General features: G+C 38.1%; 1 protein-coding gene across 4 annotated transcripts in view; it reads right to left on the minus strand.

Moving 5' to 3' along the window:
* The window catches only part of col14a1a (collagen, type XIV, alpha 1a), a 130067-nt gene that overhangs the window by 7106 nt on the left and 101180 nt on the right, over nt 1-21781 (minus strand). For 3 of the 4 annotated variants that reach the window (XM_016681238.1, XM_016681239.1, XM_016681237.1), the window contains 4 exons: nt 18552-18605; nt 11715-11768; nt 11560-11631; nt 6998-7909 (listed from right to left, as the gene is read on the minus strand). In XM_016681238.1, the coding sequence (XP_016536724.1) occupies nt 7847-7909; nt 11560-11631; nt 11715-11768; nt 18552-18605 (243 nt within the window). In that variant the 3' untranslated portion in view covers nt 6998-7846. Of the gene's footprint in view, nt 1-1118; nt 1311-1441; nt 1509-6997; nt 7910-11559; nt 11632-11714; nt 11769-18551; nt 18606-21781 lie in introns of those variants that run through there. The other variant, XM_016681240.1, reaches the window with a different exon arrangement.

Consider the following 21781-nt stretch of genomic DNA (forward strand, 5'->3'; position numbering starts at 1 on the left):
ATCTATGGTTTGTATTTGTTCTTCATCCATGTAAAGCACTTAGTTGAAGTTTTGATAGCGGTAGTAGAAACCATACTGTTCATTCTGACATTTTAATTTATGTGCTACAAGCTAGCACTTAAATAAACCCTTTTTGCATGAACATTAAATGAGTATTTAGTGATTGTTTTGGAGTTAGATCTTAAAAACAAAAGATAAATAAACCAAGAACAAGGCAACTGAGAGCGTTGCTACCAATGAATAATGCCATTACATACCAGCACAAAACACATCGGCAAATAAAAAGATAGAAGTGAGGAGTTATACGTTATCAAATGAGAAGAAGAAAGCAAGAAGAAATGTGTGAGAACTGCAAATAAAAAGGGTTTAAGAGTAATTTAGCCATTAGAACAATATGACGACAACGTAGTTCATCACTACCTTTATCCAAGACTATACATGAGGTTTAATAGGTGAAAATAACACGTTGATATACAAACTAATTATCGTGGGTAAAATCAGGCATGGGGAACATTTAGAATGAGTTGATTTATTTAAGTTGATCTTTTGATGTCAGCAGGCAGGGGACACAAGTAAAAATCGAACTAAGCAGCATCTTTTTTAGCAGAGTTACTAAAAGCTGCTTCAATTGTCAAAGTCCTGATTGGTAATGTTTTCTGTTGTTCACATGGTGTGAACTGTGGTTTACGCTTCACCCTTCAGGCCTTTTGCAGGGCCAAAATTATGTTAAATAATTATTTTCAAGGTCCTCCAGTTGGGGTTGATTTTCCAAATATTTCAGTGGGTGGTTTCAAATTCTTCTAAGTACTGATCTTATGTTGTTCACTTTCGAGTAGTTAAATGTGTGCAGGGTAAACAGGGAAAACCTCCTTCAAAATGATGAGTAACAATATTCTCAACTTATTCATCTGTCGTACGTCAGCCATTTAAGAACAAATGTAGAGGTTTCCCAAGTTATTTCTAAGCACAAATTACTGTTTTAAGATTAGATAAAAAAAATAAAAATATTCCTATTACATAAACACAAAACAAGGCAAAATAAGATCTAAATAATTTAGTACAAATCCATCAAGGGAAAGCATCAGTATTTTTTCCATGAGAGCATCTACTTATCTCACCTCTTTCACCCGGTTGGCCACTCTGACCATTAGCACCGGGGAAACCGGGTCTGCCAGGGGCGCCTTGCTCTCCCTGGGGCCCAGGAGGGCCTCTCCTGCCCGGCTCGCCCGGCGGCCCCGTCACTGTTCGGACCGATCCTGAAAACTGTTGGGGGATCTGGTTCAAGATGGAATTATAGCGGGAGAAATGACCTAGAAGAAGCAGAAACGGTTAGGAAAATGAACAGTTTCCCCATCAGTTTTAAAACCACAAATTTATGGAAAGTTTAACACACACACACACAAAAAAACAGTAATTAAAAAAACTAAAATCAACGACTCACTTTGGATGATCTGTTCACACACTTGCCGTGCAATTGCTCTCACTGCTGCTTGGGACTGCACATCGCCCTGAAGAACAAATGGACAGCTCTACACACTGCAGACAAATGGCACTTTTCCGTCTGAGCAGCCATGGGGACGATAACCGTCAGACCAGAGGTTGATTAATGGGTGGGTGAGATCTAAATGGTGTTTAATTAGCACTGCCAACCTTCATTCCAAGCTGATTCTTTTACATTTATATTTTCCAAAAATGATAAATTTAAATAGCACTTCTCATTTACATGTTAAAAATCTAGATACAGCTCTGGAAAAAATGAAGAGCCCACTGTGCTGAACCCCATTAAAAACCTCATGGTTGTTCCATCAAATACTGATTTCTGAACTCTTCCTGAGTTAAAACATTAGTATTGTTGTTTCTAAATGAATATGAACTTGTTTTCTTTGCATTATTTGAGGTCTGAAAGCGCTGCATCTTTTATTTTGACAATTTCTCATTTTCTGCAAATAAATACTAAATTTTAGCTTAGCATTTCAGAGACATGTTGTCAGTAGTTCATAAAATAAAAGAACAATGTTCATTTTACTCAAACATAAACATATACAAAGTAAAATCAGAGAAACTGAACACGTTAAGTGGTCCCGTAATTTTAATTCAGAGCTGTATCTTCAATAAGCCGAGCTTAACTCTTGAAATACCTGGAATTTCAGTTCGATATTTGTATATTAAAGAACAGAAACAAAAGACAAAAAAATACCTTTTTGTTTAGTGAACCATTTTTGGGGAAATTCATCAACAAATGTTATCTTTTCTGAACAAAGTAATCTAACAACATGAGTGATTTTAGGTTTCTATGTTATTTTACGGTTATTGCAATGTTTGATTCCTTCTTAAAACTCCATGTGAGGGATCTAAATAAGATCAGCTGCTCCTATTTGTGACTTGAAAACAGAAAAAGGTCAGCTGAAGGGCTGATCAAAAGTGTAAAAAAAGAAATCCTCATCATATTACCACCATCTTTGATGAGAACTGGGCCAACTCACAGAAACGCAGTTCTGAGGAGAAAAATCTTCTCATTTTCTTTTTAAACGCCTTTCATCTCGGTTCTTGAAGCTAAAATTAGCTGCGTCGAGGTACAAACGTCCCCAACGTTTAGTTTTGATTCAGGCCGGCGAGGAGCGTGTCTTTTACAAAGCCGCTGGCGTCAACGTCCTCGCTTTTGTCAGCAAAAATCCAGACACTGCCCTTGGTGCTCCATGAACACCAATTTGATTTGGTTCGCTTTAAACAAGCATGAAGACACGGTATGGAAAAAGCTGCCTGTTCGAGTTAAGGAGCCAGCGACTCATACAGAGAAATGTGATTTCTTCTAGAAAGAGCTGGGGCCATAAGTGAAAAACTTTGAGGGTTTTAGAGAAGAAAAGGGACAACATGTCTACTGGAATATCGCTCTAACAGCAGCTAACGTGTACAGATTGAGTAGCTTACTCTCTCTCCTTTATCGCCTTTGGTACCAGCAAGACCCTGAAAAGATGAAAGCACAGGGAGAAAATAACATTTATTTAGGATGCAGAGATGTGGAGAAATATTTGTCTCCTTGCAGGTTTCTGCTGCTTTAGCTTTTTCATCACAGCTAATGTTTCAGATCAAACACATGTCAGACTAAGATGACAAAACAGTTAAAAAATAAGCACAAAATAGAGATTTAAACTAAGGATTGCATCTGTTAACAGGAAAAAAAAAAAGCTATTTAAGCAAATCTGCTCCCATCTGGAAAAAGAAACTGCCTTCTTTTTGAATCACTGATTCACTCAGTTTAAGCTCATTTCTTGAAAATTTTGATAAATTTTCACTTTCAGTCCTTATGCAAGATTACAATCTGACATGCAGAATCAAGAAATCACTTAAATAGAACCTGTCTGACAACAGGAAGCAGGCCAAAATATTTCAAAACGCCACACATCGTGTCCAATGTGCAGAACTTCAAGAACAGACGAGAAATGAAATCTAAAAATCTGAGAAGGGCTGCCAGGGAACTGAAGACAGTTGTTACAAAAAAGGATGACACTGCTAGTTTTTAGGTTTAGGAAACAATTATTTTACCCGATGAGCTTTTTTGCCCTTTATAGATAAAATTATTGCTCAAAACTGGAATTTAGTATTAACTTAGGTTATGTTTAACCAATATTAAAATTTATTTAATGATCTTTTAAAAAATGCTTCACAAAAATCTCTAAGTTGGGTGTCTAGTCATTCACAACACATGTCCCTCAGAAACAGTCATTTTTATTTCCTTCTCACAAATTTCACCATTTGTCACTCTTATCAGTTCTTTTCTTCACAGCACTTTATCTGTTGTCTCATTGGCTTTACTAAAACATAAAAGATTGGGACAAATGCAGTGCAATAAGCCTCAAAGTTTATAGTTCACAGAAAATGACATCTGTGCTTTGGATAAATGTACTTTCTGTCAACACTGTAAAACCAAGGAGAAGCAGCACGCATACGCCAAGCATGAGCAAATCAGTCATTGTAATCCAGAGGCATATAAAAGACATTTCCTGGCCACAGGGCTCTGTCCATTAAATAAAAAAAAAGCTGAAAATACTTTATTCAAAAGCTGTTGCCACTTTTAAATGGAAACTTGTTTAGTTTGAGTGGAAAAATGCTCTTGACCACCACCACCACCACCACCTGCTGTCTGATTGTGCTTGTGTGCAAGGGCGACGACTGAGTTAAAAAATTAACCGAGTATGAATCAGCCGATGATGGGAAAGGTCTAGCCAATGTCTGACACAGCTGCTGGACGAAGGAGCCAACCTGAACAGTAAAAGTTCTCGTCTTGGACCTCTCCGGCGAGCCAGGATCATACGAGTCTTTCCAGACACATAAATGTCTGCCGCCTTATCAGGTTGCCATGGAAAACCATGCTACATAATGGCAATGTGAGCACCGCTCATAAAAACCTGATTTATTATTGATCAGAGCTGACTTTCCTTCACTCCACGCATGTGTAGGGTTTCTCCAATAAGAGAATTCAGAATATTTTTACTATAAACCTTGAGTTTCAGATCCCTCCCCCGACTTTCCTGTCTCTCTCTCTCTCTCTCTCCCTCTCTCCCTCTCTGGTGTCAAACGTGAACTGATTAAGCACTCCCAAGAAGATAGTTGAGCACATTTCTTTCAAAGTTGGCAAACGTGAGGGAGCTCACCATCAGGTCGAGCAAGATCAATTTCAAAAAGACTCTCCAGGTGGTTGGATGACTGGAAACCACATTCAGAGTCAGAGCCTGATCCACGTCCGACGCAGAATAGGGATGTCAGCGGGAGCTTCGACAGTCTGGCACATTTATTTGTATATGGCCCAAGGAGAGCTGATGAAACAGTAAACCAAATCTGCTCGGTTCATCTCTATTAAAAGGTTAATCCCAAAGTTTCATCATTACTGATCTTGATAGATGAAGCAGAGCATTTCCAGATGCACCACTCTCTTTCCTAAAAACAGCTGTTTGGGTTTCATTTTGGTTGACCAAGACCAGAAACTGAAGATCTGTCCCTCTCTAGCTTTAAATGCTATTAAGCTTTCACAGATATAAATCAATTGTCATCTAATTAAGTTCTCAGTTAGATATGTCCAACTTAGCAAACCTAGTTGGTCAAATTCCCTCTAGATTCACTTGGATGCTTGTATTTGGAATATAAACGGCATGAAAAAGAAACTATATAGATAGAGACGAAAGCAGAATCAGTAAAATATTCGTAATTTGAAGTGAATACTTTTAGGAGGTGCAGAAATTCATATGGATTTTATTTGTATCTTGGACAGAAAGCAGATACAATCTCTTATAGATATGTTTTTTTCTGGATTTGTGTGTGTGTGCGTGTGTGTGTGTGTGTTTAAATGTGTGCGCGATGGGGAGGGTGTCTGTGATTTATGGATCGACTCTGCGAGCGAAACTTGCTGCCGGCCTAGAGAGCTGACCCAGGACTAGATTAGCTGTCAGCAACACCACGGTGTCATCCGTTATGGTTAGCGCCACACGCAGTTCGGATCGTCTCGAAGACTATTCAGTGTCCTTGTGTATGTTGTGCTGCTTGCGCTAATTCTTTTTTTTTTGAAAGGCAGAACAAAACACGAGGGCATAAACGCTGACTCACGTTAGACATAAAAAAAAAAAAATCACTTGAAGAAGCACAACACACAAGAGGTTTGCCTTGTTACTATATCAATAATAACACTGCTGTGTCTTGAAAAAGTATTCATATCACTAACTTTTCTCTGAAAAACTTTGTCATTGGGATTTTACCTCAACAGTGCAGAATTAGGATGTTTATAACCCAATCTATGTTTTTTTTTTTTTTATATATTTTACAATGTTTTACACTGGTTTTCAGTGTATTTATAATGTGTCTTCTTTACTCTGAAACCCCTAAAGAAGTCCTAGTGCAACAAGTGGCCTCTGATTTAACTTATTTGGTACAGAGAGACCACATGTGTGTGTGTAACTTAGTCTCAGTATAAATCTGACCTCATAGATTTGTTAGAGAATATTTGAGAACAAGCAGAATCATGAAGATCAATGAACGCAAAAATTTAACTATTGATTCTTTATTCCACTAACCTGGTGTTTATGAAAACCTTGCTCATAGGAAACCATAAAAGAAACTGACTCAGAGGGAATGAATGCATGCCACCTGTTAATATCTTTAGGTTTTTACAGCGCACTGTTCTGTTTTGCTTTTTCACGTTAAAAAAAAAAATCAGTAAAACAGACCGATGAGTGAAAAGTTCAGGTGATCTAAATTTGTGAGGTAATGTACTTTTTTTTTTTGGCTCTAGGGGCTTTTTAATTGAAAGTGCTAAGCCAGGAAAGTAGGCGAAGAGAAACAGAGAAGAGAAAAATATGGTGAATGCTATTAAACAGATTATCAAATTAAAATGAATCTGAAATCAGCTAAAGTTATTAATGGCAGATTAAAGTTTTGACAAAATTGGCATAGAGAATCATAAAAATGAATAGATGTATCTCTACTATCTGTTTAACTGTTTGTGTGGTCTGGCCGAACAAGCGTCTCAAAATGAAACAAAGAGTTATTAATGAAAAATATTTAGATGTTAAATAAAAGTTGTTTTTTGGGGGTTGAAACATCATTTAAAGGAAAAAAATCTGAACTCACAGGCACTCCTTGTTCACCTGAAGGCCCCGCTGGTCCACTGGGCCCTGGGACTCCAGGAGCTCCTGGAGCTCCCTGAGAGAAAAGAGAGAAAAACAAGAGGAAGTGACTGAAGACAGGACAAAAAGACGACGGGACTGAAATGACCGCAGCCTTACGATGGGTCCAGGAGGTCCTTGTCTTCCCTGAGGACCGCTGTTACCCGGCTGACCCTGAAAGAAAGATGGTTTAATACATTCAGCATATTGTCTCTCAGTGCTCCTTTTATTATGAGTCATTTAGTGCATTTTCTACTCTTTATTATAATGGAAAACAATTAGGATATTAATAAAACCAAACTGTTTTAGTATCAGACCCAGTAAAAATCNTATACAAAGTAAAATCAGAGAAACTGAACACGTTAAGTGGTCCCGTAATTTTAATTCAGAGCTGTATCTTCAATAAGCCGAGCTTAACTCTTGAAATACCTGGAATTTCAGTTCGATATTTGTATATTAAAGAACAGAAACAAAAGACAAAAAAATACCTTTTTGTTTAGTGAACCATTTTTGGGGAAATTCATCAACAAATGTTATCTTTTTCTGAGCAAAGTAATCTAACAACATGAGTGATTTTAGGTTTCTATGTTATTTTACGGTTATTGCAATGTTTGATTCCTTCTTAAAACTCCATGAGAGGGATCTAAATAAGATCAGCTGCTCCTATTTGTGACTTGAAAACAGAAAAAGGTCAGCTGAAGGGCTGACCAAAAGTGTAAAAAAAGAAATCCTCATCATATTACCACCATCTTTGATGAGAACTGGGCCAACTCACAGAAACGCAGTTCTGAGGAGAAAAATCTTCTCATTTTCTTTTTAAACGCCTTTCATCTCGGTTCTTGAAGCTAAAATTAGCTGCGTCGAGGTACAAACGTCCCCAACGTTTAGTTTTGATTCAGGCCGGCGAGGAGCGTGTCTTTTACAAAGCCGCTGGCGTCAACGTCCTCGCTTTTGTCAGCAAAAATCCAGACACTGCCCTTGGTGCTCCATGAACACCGATTTGATTTGGTTCGCTCTAAACAAGCATGAAGATACGGTATGGAAAAAGCTGCCTGTTTGAGTTAAGGAGCCAGCGACTCATACAGAGAAATGTGATTTCTTCTAGAAAGAGCTGGGGCCATAAGTGAAAAACTTTGAGGGTTTTAGAGAAGAAAAGGGACAACATGTCTACTGGAATATCGCTCTAACAGCAGCTAACGTGTACATATTGAGTAGCTTACTCTCTCTCCTTTATCGCCTTTGGTACCAGCAAGACCCTGAAAAGATGAAAGCACAGGGAGAAAATAACATTTATTTAGGATGCAGTGATGTGGAGAAATATTTGTCTCCTTGCAGGTTTCTGCTGCTTTAGCTTTTTCATCACAGCTAATGTTTCAGATCAAACACATGTCAGACTAAGATGACAAAACAGTAAAAAAATAAGCACAAAATAGAGATTTAAACTAAGGATTGCATCTGTTAACAGGAAAAAAAAAAAGCTATTTAAGCAAATCTGCTCCCATCTGGAAAAAGAAACTGCCTTCTTTTTGAATCACTGATTCACTCAGTTTAAGCTCATTTCTTGAAAATTTTGATAAATTTTCACTTTCAGTCCTTATGCAAGATTACAATCTGACATGCAGAATCAAGAAATCACTTAAATAGAACATGTCTGACAACAGGAAGCAGGCCAAAATATTTCAAAACGCCACACATCGTGTCCAATGTGCAGAACTTCAAGAACAGACGAGAAATGAAATCTAAAAATCTGAGAAGGGCTGCAAGGGAACTGAAGACAGTTGTTACAAAAAAGGATGACACTGCTAGTTTTTAGGTTTAGGAAACAATTATTTTACCCGATGAGCTTTTTTGCCCTTTATAGATAAAATTATTGCTCAAAACTGGAATTTAGTATTAACTTAGGTTATGTTTAACCAATATTAAAATTTATTTAATGATCTTTTAAAAAATGCTTCACAAAAATCTCTAAGTTGGGTGTCTAGTCATTCACAACACATGTCCCTCAGAAACAGTCACTTTTATTTCCTTCTCACAAATTTCACCATTTGTCACTCTTATCAGTTCTTTTCTTCACAGCACTTTATCTGTTGTCTCATTGGCTTTACTAAAACATAAAAGATTGGGACAAATGCAGTGCAATAAGCCTCAAAGTTTATAGTTCACAGAAAATGACATCTGTGCTTTGGATAAATGTACTTTCTGTCAACACTGTAAAACCAAGGAGAAGCAGCACGCATACGCCAAGCATGAGCAAATCAGTCATTGTAATCCAGAGGCATATAAAAGACATTTCCTGGCCACAGGGCTCTGTCCATTAAATAAAAAAAAAGCTGAAAATACTTTATTCAAAAGCTGTTGCCACTTTTAAATGGAAACTTGTTTAGTTTGAGTGGAAAAATGCTCTTGACCACCACCACCACCACCACCTGCTGTCTGATTGTGCTTGTGTGCAAGGGCGACGACTGAGTTAAAAAATTAACCGAGTATGAATCAGCCGATGATGGGAAAGGTCTAGCCAATGTCTGACACAGCTGCTGGACGAAGGAGCCAACCTGAACAGTAAAAGTTCTCGTCTTGGACCTCTCCGGCGAGCCAGGATCATACGAGTCTTTCCAGACACATAAATGTCTGCCGCCTTATCAGGTTGCCATGGAAAACCATGCTACATAATGGCAATGTGAGCACCGCTCATAAAAACCTGATTTATTATTGATCAGAGCTGACTTTCCTTCACTCCACGCATGTGTAGGGTTTCTCCAATAAGAGAATTCAGAATATTTTTACTATAAACCTTGAGTTTCAGATCCCTCCCCCGACTTTCCTGTCTCTCTCTCTCTCTCTCTCCCTCTCTCCCTCTCTGGTGTCAAACGTGAACTGATTAAGCACTCCCAAGAAGATAGTTGAGCACATTTCTTTCAAAGTTGGCAAACGTGAGGGAGCTCACCATCAGGTCGAGCAAGATCAATTTCAAAAAGACTCTCCAGGTGGTTGGATGACTGGAAACCACATTCAGAGTCAGAGCCTGATCCACGTCCGACGCAGAATAGGGATGTCAGCGGGAGCTTCGACAGTCTGGCACATTTATTTGTATATGGCCCAAGGAGAGCTGATGAAACAGTAAACCAAATCTGCTCGGTTCATCTCTATTAAAAGGTTAATCCCAAAGTTTCATCATTACTGATCTTGATAGATGAAGCAGAGCATTTCCAGATGCACCACTCTCTTTCCTAAAAACAGCTGTTTGGGTTTCATTTTGGTTGACCAAGACCAGAAACTGAAGATCTGTCCCTCTCTAGCTTTAAATGCTATTAAGCTTTCACAGATATAAATCAATTGTCATCTAATTAAGTTCTCAGTTAGATATGTCCAACTTAGCAAACCTAGTTGGTCAAATTCCCTCTAGATTCACTTGGATGCTTGTATTTGGAATATAAACGGCATGAAAAAGAAACTACATAGAGACGAAAACAGAATCAGTAAAATAATCGTAATTTGAAGTGAATACTTTTAGGAGGTGCAGAAATTCATATGGATTTTATTTGTATCTTGGACAGAAAGCAGATACAATCTCTTATAGATATGTTTTTTTCTGGATTTGTGTGTGTGTGCGTGTGTGTGTGTGTGTTTAAATGTGTGCGCGATGGGGAGGGTGTCTGTGATTTATGGATCGACTCTGCGAGCGAAACTTGCTGCCGGCCTAGAGAGCTGACCCAGGACTAGATTAGCTGTCAGCAACACCACGGTGTCATCCGTTATGGTTAGCGCCACACGCAGTTCGGATCGTCTCGAAGACTATTCAGTGTCCTTGTGTATGTTGTGCTGCTTGCGCTAATTCTTTTTCTTTTGAAAGGCAGAACAAAACACGAGGGCATAAACGCTGACTCACGTTAGACATAAAAAAAAATAAAATCACTTGAAGAAGCACAACACACAAGAGGTTTGCCTTGTTACTATATCAATAATAACACTGCTGTGTCTTGAAAAAGTATTCATATCACTAACTTTTCTCTGAAAAACTTTGTCATTGGGATTTTACCTTAACAGTGCAGAATTAGGATGTTTATAACCCAATCTATGTTTTTTTTTTTTTTATATATTTTACAATGTTTTACACTGGTTTTCAGTGTATTTATAATGTGTCTTCTTTACTCTGATACCCCTAAAGAAGTCCTAGTGCAACAAGCGGCCTCTGAATTAACTTATTTGGTACAGAGAGACCACATGTGTGTGTGTAACTTAGTCTCAGTATAAATCTGACCTCATAGATTTGTTAGAGAATATTTGAGAACAAGCAGAATCATGAAGATCAATGAACGCAAAAATTTAACTATTGATTCTTTATTCCACTAACCTGGTGTTTATGAAAACCTTGCTCATAGGAAACCATAAAAGAAACTGACTCAGAGGGAATGAATGCATGCCACCTGTTAATATCTTTAGGTTTTTACAGCGCACTGTTCTGTTTTGCTTTTTCATGTAAAAAAAAAAATCAGTAAAACAGACCGATGAGTGAAAAGTTCAGGTGATCTAAATTTGTGAGGTAATGTACTTTTTTTTTTTGGCTCTAGGGGCTTTTTAATTGAAAGTGCTAAGCCAGGAAAGTAGGCGAAGAGAAACAGAGAAGAGAAAAATATGGTGAATGCTATTAAACAGATTATCAAATTAAAATGAATCTGAAATCAGCTAAAGTTATTAATGGCAGATTAAAGTTTGGACAAAATTGGCATAGAGAATCATAAAAATGAATAGATGTATCTCTACTATCTGTTTAACTGTTTGTGTGGTCTGGCCGAACAAGCGTCTCAAAATAAAACAAAGAGTTATTAATGAAAAATATTTAGATGTTAAATAAAAGTTGTTTTTTGGGGGTTGAAACATCATTTAAAGGAAAAAAATCTGAACTCACAGGCACTCCTTGTTCACCTGAAGGTCCCGCTGGTCCACTGGGCCCTGGGACTCCAGGAGCTCCTGGAGCTCCCTGAGAGAAAAGAGAGAAAAACAAGAGGAAGTGACTGAAGACAGGACAAAAAGACGACGGGACTGAAATGACCGCAGCCTTACGATGGGTCCAGGAGGTCCTTGTCTTCCCTGAGGACCGCTGTTACCCGGCTGACCCTGAAAGAAAGATGGTTTAATACATTCAGCATATTGTCTCTCAGTGCTCCTTTTATTATGAGTCATTTAGTGCATTTTCTACTCTTTATTATAATGGAAAACAATTAGGATATTAATAAAACCAAACTGTTTTAGTATCAGACCCAGTAAAAATCGGTACACCTCGAACTTCTTTTCACTTTTGATTTTAGATGTATTTTATAAAAAAAGTTAATTCTCTTAACTTTAGCAATATAGAAAATATATTTCTTCATAGGTATTTAAAATGATTATTATTAGTAGGTGTTTTCTCTTTGTTCCTTTAAATTAACTGCAGCTTCAGCTTTTGTCTGCAGGCCAGCTGTCTGGTTGTACAACGCATTACAAATGATTTATACTAATATTATGCTGGGTTTATGCAAGAGCATTTATGGCTTGTTCAACCTGAACCATATCTGTGTTTAACGCAGAATTTGGATACCGAATACAACCTCAGATTACTGGAAAACAGCTTAACCTGAGGGCCAACTAATCCTTTCATTTCAGTTTGAGGCTGATTGCCTTTCAGTATGGGCAATATGTGGAAACTCCTTTAGAAAGGAAACAAACTAGAAGAAAAAAATTTATATAATGATTAAAAACAGGTTCTGAGACAGGAGAACATGTGCTGGTCAGAGTCTTATTTGTTCTGCTAGCTTCTTTCTTAATATTCTGTGGCAATGCTCCTGCAGCCAAATTCACCAGGTTTTTGACAATGCGAGATTCAGTATTCAGCACATAAGCCAGCAAAGGCAGAAAGTGACTCGGAGAACTCCTCAATGAGAAGAGTTTTGGTTTCAGACAGGTTACTTTACCCTTATCAGCCCATAGATGGAACTCTAAATTCCTGGTGTTGCTCGGTTTAGAAACAAACATATTTATTTGAAATTAAATTAAATACACGAGCACTAGAAACAAACACTTTGCAGGAAACAAACAGTTGACTATTAAGGTGGCACTCCAGTTCCAGTGTTTTACACCAAAACAAAAAGAAATATTTTATTTATTTTGTTGGAAACAAAAGAAATAAAGTAAAAACCTTCAGTTTTACTTTATTTCTTAAAAGGTTAGGAAAAACTGCATAACTAATACAAAAAATCTTGTGTGCAAGACATCAACGTTGTCTGAAGTCTTTAGGTCCCCCTCAGACCAGGCTAAAATGTCACCACAATAAAAAAATTAAAAAAAATTAAAAAAACAGCCAAAGCATGAATGGTCTCTATAGGATCTTGGAGAGATTTTCTGGAGTAACATAACACTCCTCATCACCATCTACCCTGAAATCTGTTGACTAGTGAGGATGAGTAAAGCCACCGTGATGGTTGATGTGCTGCTGGCCTGCATCCGTCTCCCATGCAGGATCCCATGCAGGATCTCGAGCCTGGTGTGAATCACGTCCGCACCAGGCTAACTGTGCTACGCTGAGTTTTATGTAATGGTCTCAGCAGCAGAGCTGCTTCAGGGATCATCTCCTCCGGCTGCAACCAAAAGGTCCTCACTGTGACACTGCAACTTGCCAGTTTTAAAAGTATTCATGTTAATTTGCCAATAATGATGCAAATTTAGCTGCTCAATACCAGGTTTGCTGACTAACTCATCTCATGCTGCATCTGTTTGTTTTATATGTTTAACTATGGGCAATCATTTAAATAAAGTTAACAGTGCACATTAATTTGAAATCAAAAGGAGCTAATAATTTATTTCCACTGCAACACACAATATCTATGATACATTAACTGAGGGGCGGGGGAAGATTTTTGGGTTTCCAGCAGTGAACTTGGGCAGAGCTGACAATATTAAAAACAGCAGGAAAAGCTGGTAAAGATCAAGTAATCAGATACTATCTGCACTTCAACCATTTAAGCTTTGAACATCCATTTGGTATCAGTAAAGAAAATAAACAAAAACCAATAAAACTGCAAGCGGATGATGGTCTCTAAGAGATATGACCACAGTATTGCTTTTGTGGTTACAGCGAAAAAGATTTTCTTTAACCAGAATGAAATGTACACTTTTCACAGTCCATAGCTTATTGAAATGGGTTTGTACCGGGACGCCCAGCTGTGGAGAAGAGCGCACACATCCAAACTGCATGAAGGCTGGCTGGCGAATTTATCAGAGCCAATCATGCTGCCAAAGAGACGTCCTGGCTTTGTTGTGAGTTACAAGGAGGAGAAGGAAAACTTTATGAGTAGTGGGGTTCATAAAGTTTCCAACATAGTCATGAACCAGTTGCAGCCTGACTTATTGATAAAGAAACCTTCAGCTTCAGAACCTTGGTGTGATCAGCTCACAATGATCAGCGTGAGAAGATCAGAAATTTTACAATCTGTGTGCTGGTGGGTTCTTACTGCGCCCTGCACAGAAAACCACTTCACCTGCATTCTGTCACACTGCTGGTCAACCGACTGAAACGGAAATATGTTTACTTTTCAACAGTAAGGTGAGAACATATGAAAACAGATAACATTTATACATACTCCCACTTCACTAATCAACATCAACATGTTTCGAAAATATGAGAACTTCTGTTTTTTGGAATTGGCTCAATAGTAGTTTGGTCTTGAACTCTGTGTGTCTGGCCAGCTTGTCCTACACTGGCCAACACTAATTCACCTTTGGGATCTAAAGTTACCTTATTAACACTTTAAAAATCTGAAAACTTCTTGGAAGCAAAACCTGAATCATTAACTTCATACTGTTATCCACTCATGTTAAACCTTATACGCAAGAGACTTCAAAGTAAAAATAAAATAGCCTGTGTTTAACAGAAGCTATTTGTATATCCGAGATGATGATGAAAACTGAAAACAATCTACCAGGCAATGATATAAGTACAAAAAAAAAAAAGATTGGAACGTTCTCCAGTGAAACTAGCAACAAAACCAAGATTTGTAGTTTTCATCTTGACCTATTTCACTGAAATACGGATAAATAAATTAGCCAAGACACTATTACTGTTGGTTAATCTGATCTACCCGACTACTGTAGCACACTTTTAGAGAAGACAGAGTTTTTCCCTTTCACTCTGAGCTCGGCTCTTTGCATTGTATAAATTATCCTTGTATAAATGTCATGAATGTTTTGCACATTTCCAAAGGAGCAAAGCTGCACTGAGACAATATTACAGTAAATCAATAAGAGCTTGTGCTCACTGCTCTGTGCAGTATACATTACATAGTGGTTAATGAAAATGTTTTTTTTTGTTGTTTTTTTTTCCACTGTGACCACAAAAGGAAAACTGTGAATATTTGTCTTTGGAGACCACCCAATTACAGTTTTATTGGTTTTCATCTACTTTCTTTATTGATGTCAAACGCGCGTTGAAAGCATAAATGGCTGGAGCTCTGATAATATCTGATTACATGATTTTTACCAGCTTTTCCTGCTGTTTTTAATATTTTCAGCTCAGCCCGAGTGCACTGCTGGACACCTAAAAGCCAATTCTTTAACTGTTAAAGAATCAGAGCTATTGTGTGTTGCACTGAAAGGGAATTATTAGCGCACATTTACATGCACTGTTGACTGTTTTTTAAATTGGTGTCAAATGTTATAAATATGAAATACACACCAGATTTTGCAATTTGAAAACTAAAACGTGGAAGATTAGTTATTCAGCAAACAAGGTGCCCCCTGTTGTTCATAGCAGCTGAAATTGCACCACGACTGGTAAATTAGCATGAATACATGTAACACTGAGATTGGTAAACAGTATTTTTATGAGCCTCAAATGATGACAGCTGGTAATGGCAAAATGTGATTAGATTAGATTTGGCTTTATGCTGAAAAAGACAAAAAAGAAACAAAACAAAAAAACTCATTCTTTGAGGGCATTCCAAAGGCAACAAGCAGAATGAGCATGAACCACATGTGTGAGCTCAAATAAATAAACTTAATTCAATAAATGATTTTCCTGATGCCATTGTTTATGCTCACTGCTTTCTGAAGCAACCTGTGAAACGATTAAAACATTTTACTAATGCATGCCCTGCAGCTTTGCTGTAGCCACATGCTATGCAAAGCAAACACGGGACAAAGAGCAGCAGCATTTCCCTGTCCCATGTTACGAGGCAGAAAACGTCCAAATAAAACAATGGATGATAAAAAACGGTTCTGAACAGGAACTTCTTTCACTTTAGCATCACGTTTCTGTTGACTCTGCTTAGTTTATGAACCAGGAGGAACATTTTCTGCTTGACAAACATTGAAATATGTCAAGACCACATTAAGAAAAAGCCAAGAAGAGAAAAGACATCTGGGACAGGCTAGCATTAACACAAAAGTTCACCAGCAGTCAATGTAGCTCTGGGTCAAATCATATATATCATAAAAAGCAAATTATAAAACTATGTGCGTTTTAGGTAACACTGTCATTGCTGTATTCAGTTCAACACATACCAAGCCTGCTTAATGTAATAAATGCATACCATCAAGATTTGATTAGGAAATGCATGTGCATGGCTTCAAATGTTTTTCAAGCAGATGAAGTTTTAAAAATAGCCCAGATCTTCTTTGGAAAAAAAAAAAAAAAGTCACTAGGCTTATGATAGGATGAGAAATGAGCTGATGAGGACATAATGTAGTGTTAAATCAGATAAATCCTCCCGTTCCTCCATTGCTCGTTCATGACAAGTAGACTGCCTGAGAGACTTATTACATCTCTATGCTTTATGGCACAGCTAACTGGTACCTAATGGCCTGGGTGATACTGTACTGGTTGTTGTATTTTGCACATGTGGTGCTTTCTAGTATTTGCTGTTATTTTGTTTTTCTTCTATTTATATTTGTATAATTTTTGCACTATTAGGACAAAATAAACTTGGGGTGAAGTGCCTTGCTCAGGCACACAGCATGTGGGCGAGGAGGAAACGGGAATCAAACTCACAGCTTTCCAACAGCAAGACACCTAATCTTATTCAGCCACAGCTGGTCCAACTCTTTGTAAAGAACTCAGGAGGAGTTCTTCCATCCGACCTTTTGGTTTAGCACTGGTTGCACAGAATTAGCTGAATTAGCCAAAAAATAAACAAAAATATGTCCTGTTCTTGGAATCACTTTCAAGCATCTGAAATCCTGAGTTTGGTGATTCTGCATTCGCGTGGACAAAGTGTTTTTGCATGACGTTTTAAGTAATTAAACAATTGCAGTATGTAGCAGTTACATTCAACAACATGTCCTGCAGGCCGCATATTTAAGTTCTGCTCGTATTGTAAGAGCTGCGATGCTCATGCTGTGAAATTTGTCGACATTTTCAAAGTGAAAGAAGCATGTAAATTATTTAAGATCATTTTTCCACACTCACCACTCGTAACTTTGGAACACAACGCCGCATCAAGTGAAACATCTTATTATAAAGCCAAATAAAAATGAACTACTTTTTTGGTAACTGCAAGTTCATGTGCTCTAAAACTGATCTGGCACGGTGAGAAGAACCAACAGACAACATGCACGTCCTGAAGGAAGCGGCGTGACAGGTGGGAAAACTGTGCATGAGTGGATCTAACAAGCACAGCTGAAAGGATGAGCACCGGCACTACTGTCAGCCAACAGACAGCAGATGGATTACATGCCGATTCCTCCACCTCTCCGGGATCCGGGCCAGGACAGAACTGCTCTGTTATCATATTACAAATTTGGACAAAACCTTCTTTGCAGCCTGCTGACTCTCTACCCTTTGGCTGAGCTTCTGTTTTGCTATTTACAGCTCAGCCGGGCATTGTAAGGCCAGATTACTCTGCCAGTATTAACCACAGCCAGCTGGTATCACTGAGCCTTTATGAATGAGATCTCATTCGGTGTGTATGTTGTTTTCAAAAACCTGGGTGGGATGCAGTTTCCTGCAACTCAGGGAAGATGTGCAGTTTTATGATGCGGCATAAAACCAAATAGGGAAATGCAGCTGTGCATTCAATACGAAAAGACAGCTGGAAAACACACAAATACAGTAATGTGGGAATATTTCAAGGCCAAGCGATGTAGTTACGTCGGCTGTTTGTCAGAAGATACTACATTTGGGCTAATAGACGTCAGAATTAGCTGGAAGACGAGAAGAGTTCAAACCAATAGTTTGGTCCATTCTGACACTGGTGAGCCCAGCAGCCTCACAAACCCTGGATATTTACAGAACACAATTTTGGTTGGTGATTACAGGATTCTCTCCATGAAGACTTACAAGCCCCAGCCAAGAGAAAAATCCTGTCCAGCAGGTTGACATCTCATTATCCATGTCTACCGCAGACTTCTTCAGGCTACACACAGAGGGTCCACCACAAGGTGCAAGCACAATTAAGTTTCAAGATCATAAGAAAGATGATGGGCATTTTCCAAGAAAGCTTCCAGACAAATCCAGACAACTTCTGAAACAGTAAACTTAGATCAATGTGAAGGAAACGAGGAGATATGAAGAAATCCCAGGGAACAGCTCATGATCTGAAGCAGAAAGTTTAAGAAGTTTACAGAGGCTCTAAATACATTGGACATCCTGTGTTTATTACAGATGTGACAGAAGTCAGAAGCATCTTAACATTTTTTGTCCTATATGTCTGGCCAAAGTTTAGCCTAAACAAAAATGTTGAATTTCACAAACATAACAATATATTTGCCCTTAACCTTCATCACTGTGCCTTAAGATAGGATAGGCAAAAGTCAAGAAGTTAAAATTACGGATCACATGTAAAAAAAAAAAACCCAACAAAAAACATAAAATAAACAAACAAACACCAGAACCCACAGAGGATTAGATGAAATATTGGTCTTTTATCTTACCCTTGCTCCCGGAGGACCATCTCTGCCTGGAGAGCCAGGGCTTCCAGGAACGCCCTGAAGGAAATACAAATATTCATATTTAAATGGCCAACGCCATCAACACTTTGGCAGTATTACACTGTAAAATGCACAAAGAGATTAAACTGATATTTTATTTTTTTCTTTAATAGAAACATCCACCGTTACTTAGCTGAAGGATCAAATACAGTTAAGCACTGAATATCTTCTAATAAAGATTTCATAGCAATAATACTTCTACACATTCAAAGGTTAGGAAAGGTTAAAACAGTTAACTTTTTGTCTTAACGATCTTTTAGCAACAGTACATAAAATTGATTTATAGACTGAATGACCTCAGTCTTGGGACAGAGACAGTCTTTCATACTGGCTGGTGACCCTGCCGCTCCATCTCTTGCCCCATTTCCCCTTCAGCCTCCTCATCCCCCCGCAGGTCAAAGCACGCAACCAGTTCCAGAGACGAGTCATAGATTAAGTGTTGAGTTGATTTATCTCTGCACTTTAGTATTAGTGGAAGGCTCATAAAACAGGACAGCTAACACTGTTAAAGATTCGACAAATTACAGACTGGGGTTACAGAGGACAGGCCCGGGTGATTAACGACGTGCCGTTGTTCAGATCTTGGCTGAAGTTCAGTCTCCTACATCATCTGCAGAGCTGGACCTTCGGGTTTGTTTTTTTCATGCACGTGTCTACAAACAAACATGGCTGCCAGGGAAATAAGTTTTCACGTCTGCGGACACGTCGAATGGTAAACTAAACCAACCAAATTTTGATAACTTTGTACTTATTTTGGAAAAAGTACATTATCTAATGCAATTATTTAACCAAAGATTTGATAGAATATGAATTTGCTCATCATTCCTTCATAAGTGCTTTCTAACCACTGAATCAGTGGTGCAGCCGATTCTGATACATCAGTATTAGGATCTCACTGCTGCAGGTCGACACACAAACGGATGTGCAAGCGCACACTCCAGCTCGCACAGCTCAGACTTTCTGAGATTAAGTGTTGAGCAACATGGGAACATAAGAGTGAGAAAGCACATGCATCTGCCCCGTATCTACAAGGAGACAATCAAAAGAGCACCCACATCCCTCTTTCGCACAAAGCAAAACATAACTGATAAATTACACAAGCGCATAGGCAGACTAATAAAAAGAACAAAGAATGAAAAATGAGAAAGACCAACGCACACCCAAACCCACAGACTCTCTGCCATGCACTGGAGCAGCATTTTTCACAGTCAAATGGAAACCAAGGTGGAGTAGATGCTCAAGACAAGGTTACACTAAATTTACTGCATCAGGGAAAGACAAGGAAACAGGAAGTACAAAAAAAAGACAGATAATTGATGTTCCATGGTGGTGATATTCTCTTTGGTTCCTCGTATATTATAAATAAAAGCGGTAGAAGCTGCTGTATTACACACACTGCTTCACACACAATCATTCATATACCTTTCTCTCAATACACATTATTACTCAGTAACACAGAGCAGCACAGGAGGGTTTTATTATTAGGACTATGCAGTCAGGAAGAGCTGTAGTGCTCCATCAAAATGTGTAGCGGCTCTCATAGGAAACAAGTTGTTCTTTCCTCATGAGAGGAGCCTTTATTGCACTTTTTATTTAAAAAAAAAATGTAAAAAAGACTTGTGGAAACATATGGTGTGCGGGTGAATCGCTGTGAATTATAGTCTTTATTAAAGTCTAATGATATGCATAGAGTGGGATATAAAAACAAAAGAGTAAACACCATCCCAACAAATCCCAACGGTATCTGTATACAGTCATCAGGGACATCATTATCTGCAACAGCATGACGAGTCATTTTGGCTGACAACTTTTTATGTGCCCATCAGCATCAGAACAAACACCTGTTCAATCCAGCTGATGCATTTGTTGTCATGACAGAAATCATTCGACTCAGAAGAGTTTATGAAATGTCTGACAAAGTGAAAATATTTCAAGGCTGACCAACAAGAAAAAAAAAAAAGAAATATTTGTCCTGCCAGCAGTGACTTCTGAAGGTGCATCAGTGTCTCAGTTTGACATCATCACTGATTGGCAGATGGGAGCAACAACTGCAACCAGTCCTGCTCAGAAGCATGGAAAAAAAAATGTTTTAACATGGCTTAGCTTTGCTCTTTTCCTGTTGTGTCGCTCAGTACAGATCCCGTTGCCCCATCAGCAGTTTGCTGTTGCTTTACTAGACCTGAAACAAGCTGATCCACTAAATGATCTAATTTCTTCCATCATCTGGTGTCATTTATGATGAAAATCATCCAGTTTGAAAGAAGAAAGGTTACATTTGTAGTTTATAGAGATATAAAACAGGAACATTTACAATATTACAGATTATCTGTAAGAATCGGAGTAATGGAGCCATAAAACCACTGATCCATAGACAAGGTCGATTTTTATTTGTTATGAGCAAAAGCAGGTGGACTAATCAGTAATGGGTAGAAATACATAGAGAAAATCTTAGTTTCCAAAGAGGCCAAAAACAATATTGTTTAACATTAATTGTATGAAATATTGAAGAATCTATTAATAACTTTTATTTGATAGATTTCGTCCAAATATCTCCCTAATTTGACCTGAAATAAAATGGTTTTATTATAATCTAAAGTAAAACAAAGTAGTTTGACAAAAATATCTCCATTGTGGGCAAAGAGAAGTGGCTCAAGGTTAAACCAGTATGGAAAACCTTCACTCTGTGCATCAGACTAGTCTGCCTCACTCTATGTAAAATGGAAAACAAACACCCAGCAGCAGTGGTGTCATAAAGGTTATACTCCCAAAGTGGCAGAGACAGCAGAAACAGCATTTCCTACTGCAAATAACATGTCAAAAAATGCATCTAAATATGGCATAATGTTTATATTGACTAAGTTCTAGCACAAGATGACTTCTACAAGTGTTTTAGAAGTCATTATTAGTGTTCTTAATATGCAGATTTTGTTCATTCATTTATCAAAGCAACTAAAAACTCCCCAACAATTTGCAGGAAGAGAAACAACGAAATGCAAAACCCATCTTGGAACGCCGACTTATGAAAACTTTCACTTTATCTCCGCTGGTGTCTCGAGCTCCTTAGGAGAAAACCATAAAATTAATTCATTACTACTTTCATTGGTTCACTGCCCAATAATGGGGATGTTGGTAATAATTATTCACATCTCAGTGATTCCATTAGATTGCTCGCT

The sequence above is a fragment of the Poecilia formosa genome, unplaced genomic scaffold, assembly GCF_000485575.1.
Source record: "Poecilia formosa unplaced genomic scaffold, Poecilia_formosa-5.1.2 Scaffold273, whole genome shotgun sequence".
Lineage (NCBI taxonomy): Eukaryota > Metazoa > Chordata > Actinopteri > Cyprinodontiformes > Poeciliidae > Poecilia > Poecilia formosa.